At 40.2% G+C, this 18310-nt stretch overlaps 1 protein-coding gene across 1 annotated transcript in view; it reads left to right on the top strand.

Moving 5' to 3' along the window:
• Nucleotides 1-9257: 9257 nt before the first annotated feature.
• CACNB2 (calcium voltage-gated channel auxiliary subunit beta 2) overlaps nt 9258-18310 on the top strand; it is a 112039-nt gene continuing 102986 nt past the window's right edge. The window contains exon 1 of the mRNA XM_058811184.1: nt 9258-9454. Coding sequence (XP_058667167.1) covers nt 9422-9454 — 33 coding nt within the window. The 5' untranslated portion in view covers nt 9258-9421. The remainder of the gene's footprint in view (nt 9455-18310) is intronic.

Below are 18310 nucleotides of genomic sequence, written 5' to 3'. Positions count from 1 at the left end.
GGAAAATGCAATTTTTGAAGTTTTAAAATAATGTTTTTCATCTCTATTTCCAGTTTGTCTTGGAAACAGGGTCACTTTGGTGTGTGAGAAACAGGGTAATGCTTGATTTCATAATAGTTGAAATAGCTGATGCCATGGTGGATTGCTGGAAAAGGTGCTTTCAAACTAAGCAGTTTGATAACTTCCTGCAAAATTCAGAGTGAATCAGTGAGTTCCTAGGACATCATGATATTTTCTGGCTGAATGTTTTCTGTCACGAAAATGTGATCAGGTTCTATCACTTTGATTTCACATGATCTCCCAGCTTCACTAGGACTTATGTAGGCATAAACAAAGCAACCAGCCTTGTAATGGCAGGAGTATTTTATTTTAGGAGACGTTTTAGGTGTCAGAACTGAACTACTTAAGAAAATAATTTCCTCCTTAAATTTTGAAAGCAACTTTCTGCATTGATGCTGGTTCAGTGTAAATCCATTATTCTGTTCATGTCATGGACAACACAATATACAATTTAGGTTTATGAATTTAGGAGAGGAGAAATTCTTGCATCTTGGAATTCAAAATATTGTCTTTTTATAGATTGCTATCATATTAAGATCAACAATTATGGATTTGATTAGAATTCTTATATTATTGAATTTTTTTCCCACATGTTAAATCAAATGTCTAGCAAATATTTTGTACTTAGGAGGAGTTTCTCAGTGACTTCAGAAATCCTCATCCAATGTACCTTAGTATCATAAATTTGAAGCTATAAAAGGTACTAGGGGATGACTTCTGGAACACAGGAACAGGTTCACCTTTAAAACTCTAGTCAGGGTGTAGAAAATGGCTGAATGCCTTTCTTGGAGTGTCAGACAGAGAAGGACAGCCCCACAGAAATGCAGTCTGAGATTTGCTCTTTGCTCAGCTGCAAAGCCTTCAGTGCTGTCAGCATGGGGGAACCAGGCTGTTCAGAGCATTCTTTTTATGAACACTGATCAGGAATTGTGGCAAGAGGGAGGAGAAGAAAATGTGCAATACAGAAAAGTGCAATTGAAAAATCACATTTTTACATCTTACAGTTATATCTGGATTCTAACTGAGGAAAAAAAAATGTCATTTCAATGTAGAAATGGAAAGACCTTTGCACCTTCTTACTCTCTGCCAAGTATTCACCTTCTTACTCTCTGCTAACAAGATCCTGTTAATTTGAGTGGACAAGGAAGATTGACTGAAAGTACCTTACCTTCATGATGCATCTCATCAGGGCAGTTCTGATCATGTTGTTGTAACACATTGCACTAATTCTCTGTGAGCAGCAACTTACTGCACTTATTTAATCCCTTGCACTGCAACCTGCTGTCCCTGCTTGGCTGACATGCTGGTTCCTCCGGCCGCGTTTTCACTGCAGCACTGCGAGTTCCTGGCCAGGGTTACACATCTGCCTCCCTGCTCATTAAACTGAAATACATTTCTGTTGTGCCAGAGTGACACCCAGCCTCGTAGGTGAGAGAGCCATTACAGCAGCACATATGCTGCCTAAATTCCACTTAATTCCTATTTTGAGCTCTCAAGTGGGTCCCAAGAGATAAATAGTCCTTTCTGCAGAGACAAGTCTTCCAGCTTTTACATTTCACCAGAACTTATTTCAGTGGAATTTATTAAATTGCACAAGATAGTCCATCAAAAATTAAATGTAATTAATCCAGATTTTAAGAGTGCAAAACATCAAAAATATTAGAGGTTTCAAAAACAGTGAAAAATTAAAAATGAGAACTGAGATTTGAAGAAGCAATGAGGCCAAAGAAACCACAACATTTGGTGATAGTCGATAATTTAAATTGAATTGTGGGGTGATGGCTTGTGCTAAAAATGCATAAACAAATGCAGAGTGAGCCAAAATTACTCCCGTGGCCTGCTGTTGTGGTTCTCCTGGTTAGATGCATTTTATTTTCTGAAATGGGAACAGAAGTTGGAGGTATCGATAGCACAGGTTTTACAAGCAGTTGTGTAAATGTGATTTTGAGATATGGCTGGACATTTTAAAAGCCAAAACCATTTTAAAGGCACAGGGGCTCACACATCTCCTCCATGAACTATCAGTCACTAAGTTAATGTCCTGAGTATGGAACAGCAGCAATGGTCCTAGAGGACAACTGTGTAAGTGGACCACATTTTTCAGGATGGGGATGTGGCCAGAGGGTAACATTCCAACTAGTCTGGGCAAGCTGCTCTGCACAGCTACGAGCCAAAGTTATTCCTCAGTCTCCAGCTCTGGACAATCAGCATCTGGCCATGATGGAGCTGCCCTTGGCGCTTGAAACATTTCAGTGCCCCCAGCGGCAGACGAGTGCTGAGTGCGGGAGGGGAAAGCTTTTCACTGAGATTAAAAACCCCTGCTTCTTTAATGCTGCATTAATGGATGGGTAACACTATAAATAAAGTACCAACCTTTCAGTGGAAAGATGTGTTTTCTAAGGAAAAATAGCAAGCACAAGCTGTTGCTACAGCATTGTGTAAGTTTTATACATTCTACTTCAGGATACAAGTGTTCTCTGTGAAGGTTGTTTCTTTTACTGAAATTCTTGTGCCCAAAAGTATATTAATCTCTCTTTTTGCAATTAATACATATAGGAAAGCAAACATTACCTCCTATTTAATACTGAGGTATTACCTTTTTAAAATATCATTGTTGAATTAATTTTTTCTTCCAACTCCTTAAGCAAATTCCTTAAACAGAATTTACTGCTGTTTCGGAAGTGTTTGGCTGCACATTCAGCTGTAGGTGCCTTCTGTGACCATCCTAGACCAGCAATAACATGTTGAATTCTTCAATATGTTGAATTGTTCTTTCTGTATCTCCCTGTTCTCTGTGTTTCACTGCAACAAGGCTTTAAGAAGACAATGTTCCACATGACTCTACATCACATGTAAAAAATAAAAATAAAAATCTTGCCCACGCATGGGAACAATCACCTATAGGCAGATTTTGCAACTTTATAGCATTTATAGCACCTCTCCAATATCTCAGTGATGCAGAGGATTTATAATACAACAGGTCTTTTTATTATGTATCTGTAATACAAGTGTTTTCAAACATGCTGAGTTCCTGACACTCGTTGCAGGTTGGATTAAAAGTTTTAACATTTGACTTCAGGGAGATCAGGAGTTTGTTATTTCTGTGGCACTGTGAGAACATACTCACGTTATCTTTCCCTGCAGCAGGAGATAGCATGTGCCCCTAATGTATGTATGTTTGCAAGTTGAGAAGTTAGGTCTGCTGTTCATGTTATCACTGCTGTATCCCAAAATAGAAAAGTGCAGGCAGATTGGATTGTGTTAGATAATGGTAACCATAATAACCAATAACAATCTGCAAATGATAAGCAGTTTTAATGTTTAAAAATAAAATTTATATAGCATTCCTGTACTTCCATGGGCATACTTTCAGATTTTATTATTCATTCATTTGAAGCTTGGTTTTGAGATTTAAGATGTGACATTAATCTTAAGGAAGTGTTTTCATTATTGCATCTTGAATTAGTTGACACTGGTTTATTATATACCTAAACTATATCTCACAGAATAAAATTTTACTTAACAACCCTCTTTCAGATGTACACCATCTGTAAGGGAGAATTACAACCATCCTACGTGATGCATGGAATTTTATGGAAGGAGATAGATTTTTTATTTTGTGATTGGATGTAAAATGGATACATTCAGGAAAGAAATACCAAGTTTTCTGGAAGTTAATGCAGTGTACTTTGATAATTTGGAATCTGCACCATGTTCAGGGATGCTGCCCATCACTTCAGCTGATATGAAAATGAAACAAACAAAAAAACGCAAACCCTTCTAACTTGCCCCAAACTATGCTATTTCTTTTGAGGGATGCTTTTAAAAGAAAGGAAGGTATCATTCAAGAGAAGGAAGTGGTCTAAATTGTGTCCTGGCCCTGCCAACCCCCTCCTTGCCTACCCCCAGCACAAAAATATGGATGTTTAAGCACAAGTCTGGGAAACTCCAACTGAATTACTTAACATGTCATGAAACTGTCGGAGCAATGTGGTGGTATGAGCAAGCTTTTAACTCTTCTGGGTTAGCATGCTCTCAATCTTCCTTGCTGAGGCAGTACTATCATTTTCATAAAACATGTGAATGTTTCTTACAATGTGGAGTCCTGTTTTGGCTGTTCTTAACTGCTGAGACCCTGCAGTTACCATCACACAGAGTTACAGTGGCAATGAAAGAGCTGGAAAAGACCCATTCTTCTAAATGTGCTGATGTCCAGAGGAACAAGGCAGCCTGGCTTCAGATCCATGCTGTAGCTCTTTCAGGGCAGTAATACTCCTGAAAATTTGAGTTTATGCTGCTGGAAGGGTGCTGCCCACAGTTAGAATGACCCCTATGGGAGAAAATCAATGGGAGAGCTAAAATTCATAGAAAAAAAAACCTAGTTGCTAATCATTATTTTCACATATAAATAACCTTGTTAAGAAATTATTCAGTGCTGGTGTGGGATGGGACAGAATGGGATAGTTTGGATGCAGGGTAATGAAAGTGCAATAGCTCTTGCTCTTTCATGCCATATGTGAGAAGGAACAGCTTATTCAGAGTTTTTTGGCCAAAAGTTTCCTTAACAATTCTTGCTGCTAGCTGTGTAAAGGTGTTACAAGCTGTTGACATTCTTCACTGGGATTTGAATTTAAATCTGAATTAGGTAAGAGAGAGTCAATTGTTTTCCATAGAGTTCCAAAAAAAAAAAATGTTGTTACTGTTGGATACAAGCTGAAAGATTCTTGTTTATCAAGAAAGGTCTGTTTAGTCTATTAACCTTGACAACCATGTCAGCATTTTTTTCTGTTTGTTTTCCCAAAGGCACTGTGTTGAAGTACTATGATATACAAAGCTATTTATAGTGTAGACAGTTCATAGCTATGCTTAAAAAACATGGGTCAGGGTTTAAATACCAGAGTTAAATGCTATTCTCTTTGACAATCTGAAAAGTCATTATGCGTAATCCCTGAAAATTAAAATAGAGAGATGGAATCCCTAAAATATCAATGTGAAACAGATAATTTTTAATTTCACAGAGTACTTGAGGTAAAAAGGAACCTCTGAAGCTATTCCAGTTACCTGCTCAGAGCAAGGTCACCTAAAGCTGGTAACCCAAGACCATGTTCAGATGGCTTTTGACTATCTCTAAGGATTGAGACTCCAGAACCTTCCTGGGCAATCTGTGCCAGTGCTCTCTGACCCCCTCAGTAAAATTAAAAAATAATAATAAAAAAATTCTCTGTGTCCAAATGTATTTTCCTATATTTCAATCAATACTCATTTCTTTTTGCCTTTTCATTAAGAGTCACTAAGTACAATCTGGCTCTGTCTTTATTCCCCTTCTACCAGACACTGTACACCTTAATAGAATTTTATGAAAGGAGCAAAACTTAGGGAAGCAGTCAGGGAAAAAAAACTCCACACATATTGACACACCTGTGTTTGTACCAGTTTACCTCTGTTAACACATGATTAATATTGCTATTGCTGTGTCAGCTTCTACAGGTGAGCAAGAGCTACTTTAAAAGTGCTTGTATACATTAAATAAGGGATTTGCTTTATCCTTGTGATTTACTTCATCATTTCAGACTGTGGTCTTGACTCTAGCAGTCACAGTGTTTTATTTTTCTTTAGTTTGAATGCTGGTTTTTAAGGTCCAGTCTTCATCAAGTTATGTTGGTGTAGCTCTCTGTCACACATCTGCAAGAACATGTCCTGCTGGAAAGTGCCAGTTGGGGAGAGGAGCAATTCCACCCTTAGCTTTATTTCCACCTACCAGTTTTTAGATGCATTTCTGTGCTTTTGACACTTTCTGCCTTCATCCCAGTTCCATTCTATTTCAAAATAGAGTAGAACTTTGTCTCTTGCTGAAGTCTCCAACTTACAGGTTTTCCAATGGCCTGTATCAGCCTTGATCAGCCAGTTCTGCCCAGGCATTCCATCTCAGCCTCTCTGCATGGCTCCACACCATTCCACTCCTTCCTGCTAACCTCCTAGCTTTAGGCTGCTCAGATAGCAAGCTGTCTCTGTGAAGGCCTTTTCAAATCCTGTTGTGCTCCCTGCCTACCATGAACATTTTTCTTGCAGGACCTTAGTACTGTCTTCTCGCCTAGCTTCTGTGCTCTCCTCCCTGTGGGTCATGCTGCTGCCATCCATCCTTGTTCTGCACTCTGGTTTTCTGCTTTTCCCATCCCACCACCTCTTCAGCCCCATGGTTCACAGATTCTTTTTTCAAAACTCTCTCTCCCCCTCCATGCTTCCCTCATACTCCTCCATCTCCTCCACTTCTCTGCTTGCTCTTTCTGGACCATGGCATTCTGCCTGCAAGGGTCAGCCCTGGTGAGATGCTGCCCACCCTGAGTCCCTTGCCTCAGTCAGCTACTGGGGGAACCATGTGCAGCAAAACCCCTGTGCTGTCACTTAGCTGGGAGAGGGGCACAGGTCGTCCAGAAGTGCTTTGCTAAGTTTAAACACCCTCAACAGGGGTAGCATTTTTGCAGACTTTTAATTCTTGAACCATAAAAGCTATATGCAAATTTGCTTTGTGGAGCCCTGAGACAGACTTTGGTACCTGTCATGATGTTTCAGTTCAAGAGAGCAATGAGCAATTCAGCTTATTTACTGTCCAAGCTGCCAAACTCTGGCTACTTGTGCTGTCTGTAGTGAGAATTACTTGTGACATGAAAGTCACTTATGGTGACAGCCTGAATAATGCCCTAAGTCTCTGTTGAGTGTATGCAAACTGCAGTCCTCCCTGATTTCATATTCACTGCCAAAGTACAGGAGCTGATGAAATTATTTTTAAAAATTATCATAATTTTTAATACATACAGAGCAATATGATTTACTTTTTTTGATGTTAGGAGTACTTGTAACATTCCTGCTGATTTTCTTTTTCTCCAAATTAGTTGTGAGAGCCATATCCAAAAGGGAGCAATCAAGCCACAGCACCCAAATTTCAATTGCTTAGAAGAGCTGTATCAGACAAGCAAAGTAATGTGTGATGACACTGGCTTTGCCAGTTTTGACAGGTGTGGTTTCACACTAAAAACACTGTGTGGGAAAACTTGGGCAATTACATTAAAGCTAATAAGTGTGTGTGACCACACTCATTCAGCATCAATAGGAGCAACCAGCTTGGACAAGTGGTGATTACATTCCAATAGAGGTGTCTGATGCCTGTTAGCCTCCATGCAGGAATGATGCATGTTTTATTTACGCTCTTGGAATGAACTATTATGATATTATTTGTTTGAAGCGTAATTTGCAATGGATATAATGCAAAGTGACCAGTTCAGCTGACAGATTTAAACTAATGCTATTTTGTAAACATATGGTTGGAAATAAAATTAATGTCTTCTGATTTCTGATTTGCCCTTTTCCAACCATTTTCTTGGGTTTAACTCTGCTTGTGGATACATAAAAGAAGATAAAAAAATCTAGACTCATGAGTCACATCACATATAGTCAACAGAGCACCAAAGGTCTGTTTTGACAGAGAAAACAGATTGAGAGAAGAATATCCTACTAACTCACGCAAAGAAACTGAGTTAGTCAAGAGATGTATTTAAAATAAGCAGGGGATGATGCAAGGGAAGGAACAGGGAAGATATTTACAATGTATTTAAACTGCTTCGTTTGCTGGTTTTATTAGGAAAGGGGTCTTGTTCTCTTTCTTCTGTGAAAGAGAAGGAAATTGAGTAGCACAAACTGGTTTTCAATGCTATATCTTGTCATGAGATGCTGTCTATATTGTATTAACTTGATTATAGATATAAATGGGCAAGCATACACCCACACATTTCCTCCTTAAGAAATTACATATTCCATATTTTTTTCTTAGTGCTTATGTATAGTTCCGGTTATAGGATATAGTGCTAGCAGCAGTGTGAACTATGAAGAATTGAGAGGACTGAGCTGGGCAGGGATGGGTTTCATAGTGCTGTTTGAAAGCAGTTTTGATCGGGGTTGTGTTACTGGATGCTGACTGGTGGCCTCTTCCTCAGTTGTAAGGAACAGCCTTTCCCAGCGGGCAATATTTCTGCGTACTTGGTTTACTTTATGCTGTATTCCTACACCATCTTTATTGGGATTTATTTTTAAGGCCCATTTTAATATTAGTTTGGGAATGCAGTTGGGGAATTGGTCTCTGAAGTCTTTCAGCTGTGTTTTAGCCTGCTCTTTTGCTTTTTTTACTCTTTCTTGTCTGCTCTGCCTGCACTAGAAGTTGGCCAGGAGCGAGGCGGGTCCTTGGATTCCTCTGTCCCGGTGAGGTATTCCATGCCGGATCCGCTTCCCGCGGCTGGAGGTAGCGGGTGTAACTTTTCAGTAACCATTGTGGCACAGAGATAAAGTTACACCGTGTTTACAGAGCGGGCTGGGACTAACCAGTGCGAGGAAGCAACGAAGCGAGCGAAACATGCAAAAGGGAAACTATTCCGGGCTGCTTATTTGCTCGTTTGTTTGTTTTTAGAAAGACATAGATCGTGAGATAGCTGCATGAGTTTCTGCAGCACGGTCAGAGCAGCGAGGGGTATGTGCGAGCCGAGCTCCCCGCGGCTCACCCGGCCGCAGCAGCCTGTCCCTCACGGGCCCCGGCGGCTCCTCCCGGTCCCTCCCGGGCCCCGGCCACGGCAGCCTGTCCCTCACGGGCCCCGGCGGCTCCTCCCGGTCCCTCCCGGGCCCCGGCCACGGCAGCCTGTCCCTCACGGGCCCCGGCGGCTCCTCCCGGTCCCTCCCGGGCCCCGGCCACGGCAGCCTGTCCCTCACGGGCCCCGGCGGCTCCTCCCGGGCCCTCCTGTCCTCCGTGGCTCCGCGGGCCGCACTCGCGCTCTCCCGGCCGCGCTTTCCCCGCTCAGAGTTTAGGCGGCGTCGCGCCAGGCGGGGCAGGGCCGGAACGCGGCGCTGCCGCCCCGCGCTGCCCGCACCGCCCCATCCCTCAGCCCGCACCGCCCCGTCTCGTTCCATCCCATCCCGTCTTGTTCCATCCTATCCTGTCCCGTCCCGCCCTCCGCACCGCACTGCTCCGTCCCTCTGTCCCGCACTGCCCCGTCCCTCTGTCCCGCCTGCCCCGGCTGTGGCTGCCCGCCCCGTCCCGCTGCCCGCCCCGCCCCGCTCGGCTCCGCACGGGTTCGGGGCTGCCACTGCCGCTGCCGCCCGCGGAGTTTCGCAGTTTTCCATCGCGCCGGTCCCGCGGCCCTCGCAGCAGACTCCGAGTTCATGCCCGAGAGCCCCGGTGCCTCAGGAGCAGCCCAGGCGTGGGAAAGCAGCCTGGGAAGCCCGCCCGGCTGGGACGCGGGAGCCGAGGATGCAGGGGAAGATCTGACTTCAGGCGGCCGGGCGCTCGGGGCAACTGGTGTCAGACCGCGAAGGAGTAACTATGTACCTTTTTGGCAGTGAGGAGTACGAAGTGGTAAGATGTGAACTAGTGATTTTTTTTTTCCTTAGTTTGTACTTGTTTATCATGTTCCAATCTCAAGTTTATTGGGCAGCTTTGAATTTCTGTCATTATCGTTTTTTCTGTGTTTGAACTTTAGTATTCACCAATTCGATGGCTTTTTAAATATGGCATTTTTCTCCAAGTTCTTCAAGTTGTGAGGTACTATTTGGTAGATAAAATTGAATTTACTTTCCTTGTCTTGTTTCTTGCATTGTGGTGGCATTGAAAGTATTTAACTACTGAGTATTACAAGGCTGTTTGGACTCTCAGTTGAGCAAACTCATGCCTCCAAATAATTCAGAATTTGTCTCATACTTTGTAATGTAAATAGACTACAAGGAGTTACGGAACTGGCCTTAGCAGTATGTTTGTGGGGATGTTGCCAAACCATTTCTTTTGTACAAAAGTCCAAAGCATGTCATTGTAATGTACTGCAGTGTCTATCAAAAGAGCTAGCTTACAAAAACCCAAACACACCCATGTTAAGATCTGACACTCTTTTCTTAAGTACGTGTGTAGAACAGTGTTTGAAATAAGTTGATGATGTCAGAGAAGACCAGAAGAAAACCACTAACAGCTCCACACTTCTGCATGGCATTGTTAGCTGACATAAAAGTTTGCGTTTTTGCAGCCTGTGGTTCAAGTGCTACGTTGTAAGCAAAATGGATGGATTCTTCCACCCACACACATTTGTGACTGAGTCCAAATCTGAGGAGCTTTGGGGAAGAATAACACCGAAAAATATGTATGAACTAGACTATAGGACATCAAAATAAATTTCACAAGCTCAAAAGTGCTACATTCTTTGCATTTAACTGGCAATTGCAAATGTTTTGTTTTGATTGTTGAAGTTGCTCTTTGAAGTATAAGAGGGCCTTTTATGGCAGTCTGGTTTCTACAACACATTTCAAGGAATTAATTTAGTTATTTTGGATTTTTTTCCTCTTTTATTTTTCTTTTCTAAATTCCAGCCGGCTATGTTTTTTAGATGCAACAAATGTAGAAGACATTCAGGAAAATAATTTAAGTGCAGCTGTGTGCACATTGAACTCATTTGTGAATGTGTGACTTACACAAACTTTTACAAACCAAGCTAGGGAGCTGAAAAGAACTTAGTTTTTCCAAAGCAGTAAGCCACAGGGCATTGCAGTGATTATGCTATAGAATGTTTATGTGTGTATAAACATTATAAAGTGTCAAAACTTTGAAGCCTTTTTTTTTCTTATTTGATTACATTCAGATATCTGTAAAGGGTAGCAAGTCACTCTTAACAGACTTTTTCATTTTTGCTCTTCATTTCATTGTATCCTGCGGAGTTACTTCCTTGTTCATACAGCAAGCAAGTCTGAAATTTTAAAATGTCTTGCAAATAACATAGATAACTGAAGAATGGTGTTAGGGCTTTGGATTGAGATCTCAATCTCTTTCTCTGATGCTGTTTCAGCTTCTAAAAAATTCTGAAGTATTCTGTGTCATAGAAAGTAGTTCAGTGTTTGAGACAACTTTCCCAGGCACATGAGCCATCTCATTCCAGTCCCTTTTCTACACCATACTGACACAAAGTGAAATAGCATCAATAGAAAAAGTAAGAAGCCCACCATGAATGGTGTGGAGTGTGGGGTTAGGGTTTTTTAATTGCCTTCTTTTTTTTTTTTTTTTTTTTTTCTTTCATTCTTTTTTGATGTCTCTAGAGGTCCCTGAAACTGAAGAGTAATGATCTCCTCAAACAAAATGTGTCACTAAGTGCAGACTAAAATACCATTTGGGTTTTTTCTTAGTTTTTTTTAGAGCAAGGCAGTTTGGGGGAAAAGAAGGATGTACTTTTGTGGTGTTATTTTGGCAGCCAGACTTACCAAGATGTTTGCTTTACTCAGTGATAAGTAAAATGGAATTGATGGTATACATAAAGCTTGAATTTAGCTTTTATTGTTCAGTAAAAGCTAAATCAATGTGAAACTTCTGTCTGTACAGATCTGTTGTTCATGAAGCCATATGCTCTGTACTGTGAAAAAGTCATTTGTTTTATCTTCCCACACAATTACTTCAGTCACTGAAGGACAAAGTGAGGGAAAAGTGACAGTGAAGAATTTCAGGGTTTAATTTTAAGTTTACTATTAATTTAAAGCAATTTTAAATAAGTTTAAGGAATTCTAGCTATGCATATATTTGATTTTTATCCTAGGAAGGAGAATATTGATGAAAAGAAACATAGCATCATTAAAGCATCTCTTAGAGGAATTCAGTAAATCCATCTCTTAAAACTCAATATTTAAATAGAGTAATAGAGAAATGGGACTGTGTATGATCATTTTTTGCATTTCATCTGCACACACACACATGTCCACATGAACACACAGACACGTTTGCAGAAACATTTGTAGCTGAGGTGGTGTTCTAACCCAGCTGGATTGAATAGCCAAATGCCACAGACTGGTACTACCAACTTTTGCATCCACTCTGCTTTCTTTTTATTCCTGTGTATAAACAAGCTTGAATTATTAGCTCACTCTGAGTGCATTGTAAGTCCAGATATCTGACATCACTGATAATTAACTCTGATACTATCTCCCACCAACCCCAGCTGACAAAGATAATATTGCTTAAGAATCAGTTATCAAAAGAAAAAAGTTTGGGTTTACAACTACTTCATATTAAAAATAAACACAAAGGGTCATGACACAGTGACAAAAGCTATATTTTTGACATAAAGTAAATGAATAAATTTATTAATAATAAACCACGTAGCAGTGGTCCTTTGCTATTTCCATTAGTATTTCCATAAATGTTCTAACTGGGGATGCACAGTGTCTTCCACATTACATTTTAGAACTTTAAGTAGATGCTTATTAAGCTTTTTATGAGTGATGAAATAAACATATAGAATATTTTTAGGCATTCTTTGCCACATACCTGACAAAGTAGATGTGTTTGCCTATAGTAAGCAATTTAATTTCATAAATACAGGAGACTGTAAAAAGCTGCAGACCCAGCAGTCTCATTTGTGCCTGTAAATTGTTTGTTTAGGCCTTTTCCTGTTTGTTTGGGAAATAAACCTCTGGTTAAAGGGAATAAATAAATAAATTAAACAGAACTGGAGTAGTTAATCAAAAATGAAACAGAAAGAGGGAGCTCCTTTTCACAGATGCTTGGTAGATCGTAGTCTGCATTACTCTCCCAAAACAAAAGCATCTAAACCTTACTCCCAACAGACTTTGGAGTTCCACATAAGGGATGATGGGACTCCAGATGGTGCTGGCAAGGCTGGGAGGCTCTGCTGTGCCCCAGCAGAGCATTTCCCATGGCTGCAGAACATCTGCTCCTCCTCCCTCAGGTGGGCCTTGCCAGGGCTCTGGGTGCTGGCAGCTCCAGCCACATCCCTCCTGCCTTCCCTGGGGCTGTGCCAGGGCTGGTGGCACCCACTTGTCCTCAGCTGGACACCTTTGGTGTTTTGTCACTCCTTCCCACCAGTAGTCCCCTGGCAGAGACTTTGGGCTCTGATGTATGAGCATGATCCAACACTGTGATGGTAAGTGTAGGGTTAATTAGGATTTCTTCTGAGAAAAACATAATCACTGGGAAGCTGTTCTTTTAGCAGAGTAGTTCAGAGGCAGCAAGTTTTCTTGGTTATTGGTAATTTAAGAAAAATAATTGAATTTCATTCATTCTATTGCGTGTAACTTTCAGATTTTTTGATCTATTTTTAACTTTCCTAAGAAACTCAAAACTTGGCTTTTTTTGATCTCCAAAGATATTCTTTTGGGAAACCTCTTTATAAGTCCACTGAATTGCTTGTGATGTCTGGAGCATATGTTTTGGTTGCCTTGGAAATTGAGCATTTGTCACTTGTGTTCTCCAGGCAAAAGTTTTGAACTTGTCTATTTAAATTAAATCTTCGCTTCCGTTGAGTTTGCCTACGTCCTCTTGAAGGATGGAGCACTTCTTTTGGAATAATAAGTATGATGTTGATAAATGCCAGTTATACTCATGACTCCTGCCAGGCAGAATTATCTTCCAAAAAGTATGAAAATCTATCTGCTAAATTTCTAAAGGAGGGGAATATCTTGGAGCAGTCAAATGTCATTCAGGTTTGAGAAGAGTTACTCTTTGACTGTTCTTCATGAATCAGACAGATCCCAATTCTGTGTGTACAGGCATTCTGCTGATAGGCTAATTTTCAAGGGAAAACCCCACCTATTTTTGAAATATTTAAAGTCCTAGAAATCAGTAGGGACAATACAGTGATATATTTACTCTGAGTCATTGCTACTTACCTTGTATCAGAAACTGAGTGAAGGGAGAAAAAGATGTTGTTTAAGATCAGAGAAAGTCACTTGCAACTTTTTAGCAATGGTAGTTTTCATCATACTGTGGATTGACATGGAAATGTATGAAAATAAATCAGAATTGCTTCTTTGGGAACCTCTCCCTTGAATTGCAATTGAATTGAATTAAAGCGTTTGTTATTACAAGGATGGTTTGGCAAATTACCTATGGCAGAACAGTGTACAAATTTAACCATAAGATTTTGGAATGACTTTCCCACATTCACCTTAGTTCAACCTACGGCAACAACATCTAATGCTATGTTCAGATAGATAAGTTGTACAACATGTGACTGTAATTTGACGTACAGACTTGAAAGGCAGTCAGATTAAATTCAGTCTCTGAGGTTTGCTTCAGAGCCATGAGTCTGTCCTTTGAAAAATCCCTTGACATTTTGATTCTTTATCTTTAAATTTTAGGAGACACTTGGCTTATTTCTAGTGACAATAGCACTTGGTTAATTTTCAACTGCAAATATTGTACAGATGCACAGGAAATTGAGTTATTCATGCCTGAAAATGTGTGTTTAGTGAGAAGTACTCTTATGTGGAAGAAACAAGTGCTTATATGTGAAGATAGATGGGCTCACATCCAGAGCTGCATGTAGAAACAGAGCTGATTTGTGAAACAGTCACCCTTAGCAAGGCTTTTTCCTGTGGGTTTTCTGCAGCAGCCAAAGTGTAGAAGCAATAGAGTTTCCTTTTCCTAAATTGGAAAAATGAGAGTCATTCTGTATGGCATCATTCGCCATGACTAGCTCAGAGACCTCGCAGCTGTGTTTAAGCACTGCATATGAGTTTTGGGATTTCCCTAAGGAAAGCTGGGAGAGCTGGTGGTTCTGATGGTGTAGCAGAATGGCTCCTGAAACAGTTTCAGTTTAGAATAGGGAAACACTAGAGAGGAAAATCCCAATAAACCCATGCAGAGGAAAGTATTGGTCATTTCTGTGTTACTCCCAAGACAGCCAGTGTACTTGCCAGTTAGTGATTTGCACAACTGTAGTGACCATACTTCTTTCCTCAGAGAAAAATCAGTGTTTAATCTAATGTCCTGTAGTTTATGTGAAGTAGATATTTTAATAGCGATGTTCCTATTTGTTTCATATAACTTCTATTTCCTTGCCTCCTGTCTTTAATTTGAATTTCAGTGACTAAGGATGGAGCCTTTTATATTTTTGAGAGTATATCGAAGGTACTTATAGTATGTGTGACATTCCCCTACCTCTGCCCCCACAGTCCAACACATGAACAGTCAATTAAAAGGTGGGGAGCTCTGTGGGGGCCATGGGTGGAGGCATGAGCTGTAGTCCCTGTTATGTACATGTGTCTGTGAGTAGTGGATCAGCTGTCCCTTGTGTGGAGCTCAGAACACCTGATTTTCAGTGTAGGGTGGGTCCTAGGGAGTGTGGAGCTCAGGAGATTAAAGACAAGGTTTCTCCCTTCAGGTAATAACATTTAGAAATAGATATTTCCAACAAAAAATGTGAGGTAAGTCAATGACTGCAATTTATCTGGATCCTTTTTACTGGTTTAGTGCTGAGCGATGCCTGAACACAATGAAGGAAGGGAATGAGCATTTCTCTTACTGTGGAAGAGGATCATGGTGAGTGCATGATGTTTGAGAAGCAGGTTTGTGCCTGAGGCATGTGTGAGAGGGAGCCCTGTGAAAGTCAAATGGTTTCTGACATTTAGAAACCAACCCCGATAACCAGCTCCAGGTGAAATAGCAAAGGAGAAGTTTACTCCAGCTTAAGGAGTAGTGTGTAAGAGAAATAGAGTGTGAAAACTGGCCTGGGTTGGCAGGACCAGTGCAGTTCACCTCACAAACATGAAAAAAAAAATAACAAAATCAGGGTGCTTAAAAGTCCCACCAGACTGTTTGAGGGAGCTCTGAATCTCTCAACTACTTTTCCATTTGTGAGACAGCAGAGGGAAGGAGGTCTCTCACAGGACCTGGCTTCTGAGTGTATTGATAGCACCAAGGCCTGATGAACTCTGTTAATTCATCTATTGGTCTTGGTTTCAGTTCATTTCCATTAGAAGGAAATGGCCATGATAATGACCTGTGGCAATGCACTGCTCAGCCTCATGCTGCACAAGGCACTTTACCTCAGTGATGGGAACCAGCATGGATTTGGGGAAAAAAAATAACCTGATAACTTCATGATCAGGATTGCTTGAGTTTTTCTATTCTATTCTATATTCATCATTTATCCTACAGGCCCTGATAGAAATAATTGGATATTTTTCAGTGAGGAATTTGTATGAAGCTAATGTAGCCATAAAAAAGTGTTAATGATAGAAGGAGTAATCTAGGCAGGACAGTACAGAGTTAACAAGCTAGTTAGTTGGGCTTCCCTGATTTATGTAGCTACATACTTAATTCTTGGATTCCTCTGTACACTGTGTGAGTGTGTCCAGGCTTTTGGAAATTATTTACAACTTCCTCCCTCTTATGCCACATGTATTCATAGTTCTTATTTAATTAAATGTCAGGAGACCTATGTAGCTAGAGGTGTCCTCTGGGTAAAAGATACTAATGGCATATGGTTTAAGTAATCAATTTATAATGCTTGGGGTGGAGCCCTGCATACAAAAGTTGAGCTATTTAGAGGAAGGTGGCTGGAATGTCTTTGGTTAAGGAAATGGGACATGCATATGCTGTGCATGAATATGGTGCAAAATAAATTCAGGTCCTGCAGGAACCCGGTGTTCTGCCTCTAATAATAGCCTTACTTTAAAGTTTGTTTTCCACTTGGTATTTGTGCCATGCATTTTGATGTGTACGTTGTTTAGCCTGTGGATGGATGTGAGGTAGCAGAAGGGGTGGCAGAAGGGTTAGCAGAAGATGTTTTATGTGCAGAATGGAAATCGTGCCTTCCCTGCAGCACATATGGGAAGCTGAAGTCAAGAAGGCATGCTGGCACTGTCTGCCATGCTGCCTGCTCGCCTGGCTGCCTGTTTTAGCCTCCCTATCCTGGGCAGCACAGCTCCTCTCCCATCAATGGTGTGCGAGGCGGTGGCTGCCAGCCTGGGCAGCTTGTTGCTCTCTTGACCTTTCAAAACTCCAACAGTTACAGCAGCTCAATTAAGCACTCCTAGCAGGCAGGCTGGATATAGTCCAATGGCATTTTGATAAAAACCTTCCACATGGGGAAATCAAGGACCAAAAATCCCATTTCAGAATATTTGATGTGAAGTTTCTTTGATAAACTTTTTGGGCCACAAGTCCTTTTTTACCCCCTTTGTTTTCCTTTTCTTTTACAGTTGAGGCTGTGTGTTTATGTCTGTTTGGGAATATGTTTCTGTTTTCTAGTTGATGATAGTAAGTAAGATGATTTGTTCTGATGAACAAATTCAGTAGCAGCTGATCAGAGCAAATCTATAATTTGTTCTTATTTAACACTGGCTCTCAGGAAGGCTATCACAGGGGAAAAATCCATCTAACTCTTTATGGAAGTCATGGACATCTATCCTCATGAAGACATGTCTACTCTAAATTATAAACAAGCTCCGGGAACTGGAATGACTAAATGAAATGCTGTTTGTTTACTTACACTGCATGTTACTTTCCAGATAATTACTTCAGCTGATGAATAAGAATTACAAAGTCCAGAGGATAGGTAACACATCTTTAATAGGAATCATCAATTCTTTTTTTCAGCTGTCTTTTATTTACACAGAAGTGGGTAATGATAACCATGCTTTTTTATTATTCTTATTTTATACATCTCTGACCAGATTAATTTCTAAGATTCTGCTGGGAAAAAAAATTAGCAAAATTTTGGTGTTTTCATTGCAGTAACTACAGACCCATAGGAACCAGCCATTTTAAAAGGTTTTTTCCTGAGAAATGAAAGATTAAAATCCCTGGGAAATTCTCCTATGCACATTTCATTTTACATTGTCATTTACAACACAGTGTGATTCTATACATTTTAATTTAGCAATGCGTAGGAATTTTTGATGTTTAAAATTCTAGTATTCCATCTTATATTTTATGGTTTATAATATAGTCTTAAAGTTTTGTTAGAGCTTACAAACCAATCAAATGGAGTTAATAAGAATTGGGGTTAATATTTTTTTTTTTTACCTTTTTAAGGCAGTTTCTGTGTTTCTTACAAATATCTATACAGATGTTCTTATTAAAAATAAATTCTTTAAATCAAAGTAGTTTTTTATTGGTATAAGAAAAGCAGTTTTGTTTCTGAAATACAGAATGAGAGTGCTTTCTACTCAGCTGAGTGCTTAAGTCTAAGGACTGGTAGACCATTACAAGAATTTTTAAGCAGAGGGAACAATCAAAGCCCAGTTTATGGGAGCAAGGCGGATACATTAATATTGCTAGTTAAGAATCATAAGAATATAGTAGTATTTCAAAGCTATTCCTATTAGTAACAACTAAGTATGATATAAAAGATCTGTACATGTCTTTTCATGAAGTATATTTGTCTGAAAGGAAATTACAAACTTAGTTTACTTCCCTGGAGGTAACTGAAGTTTATTA

This window comes from Ammospiza caudacuta, chromosome 1 (genome assembly GCF_027887145.1).
Source record: "Ammospiza caudacuta isolate bAmmCau1 chromosome 1, bAmmCau1.pri, whole genome shotgun sequence".
NCBI classification, from domain to species: Eukaryota; Metazoa; Chordata; class Aves; order Passeriformes; family Passerellidae; genus Ammospiza; species Ammospiza caudacuta.
The sequence above is the reverse complement of the archived record's forward strand: the minus strand, read 5'-3'. Positions and strand labels throughout refer to the sequence as shown.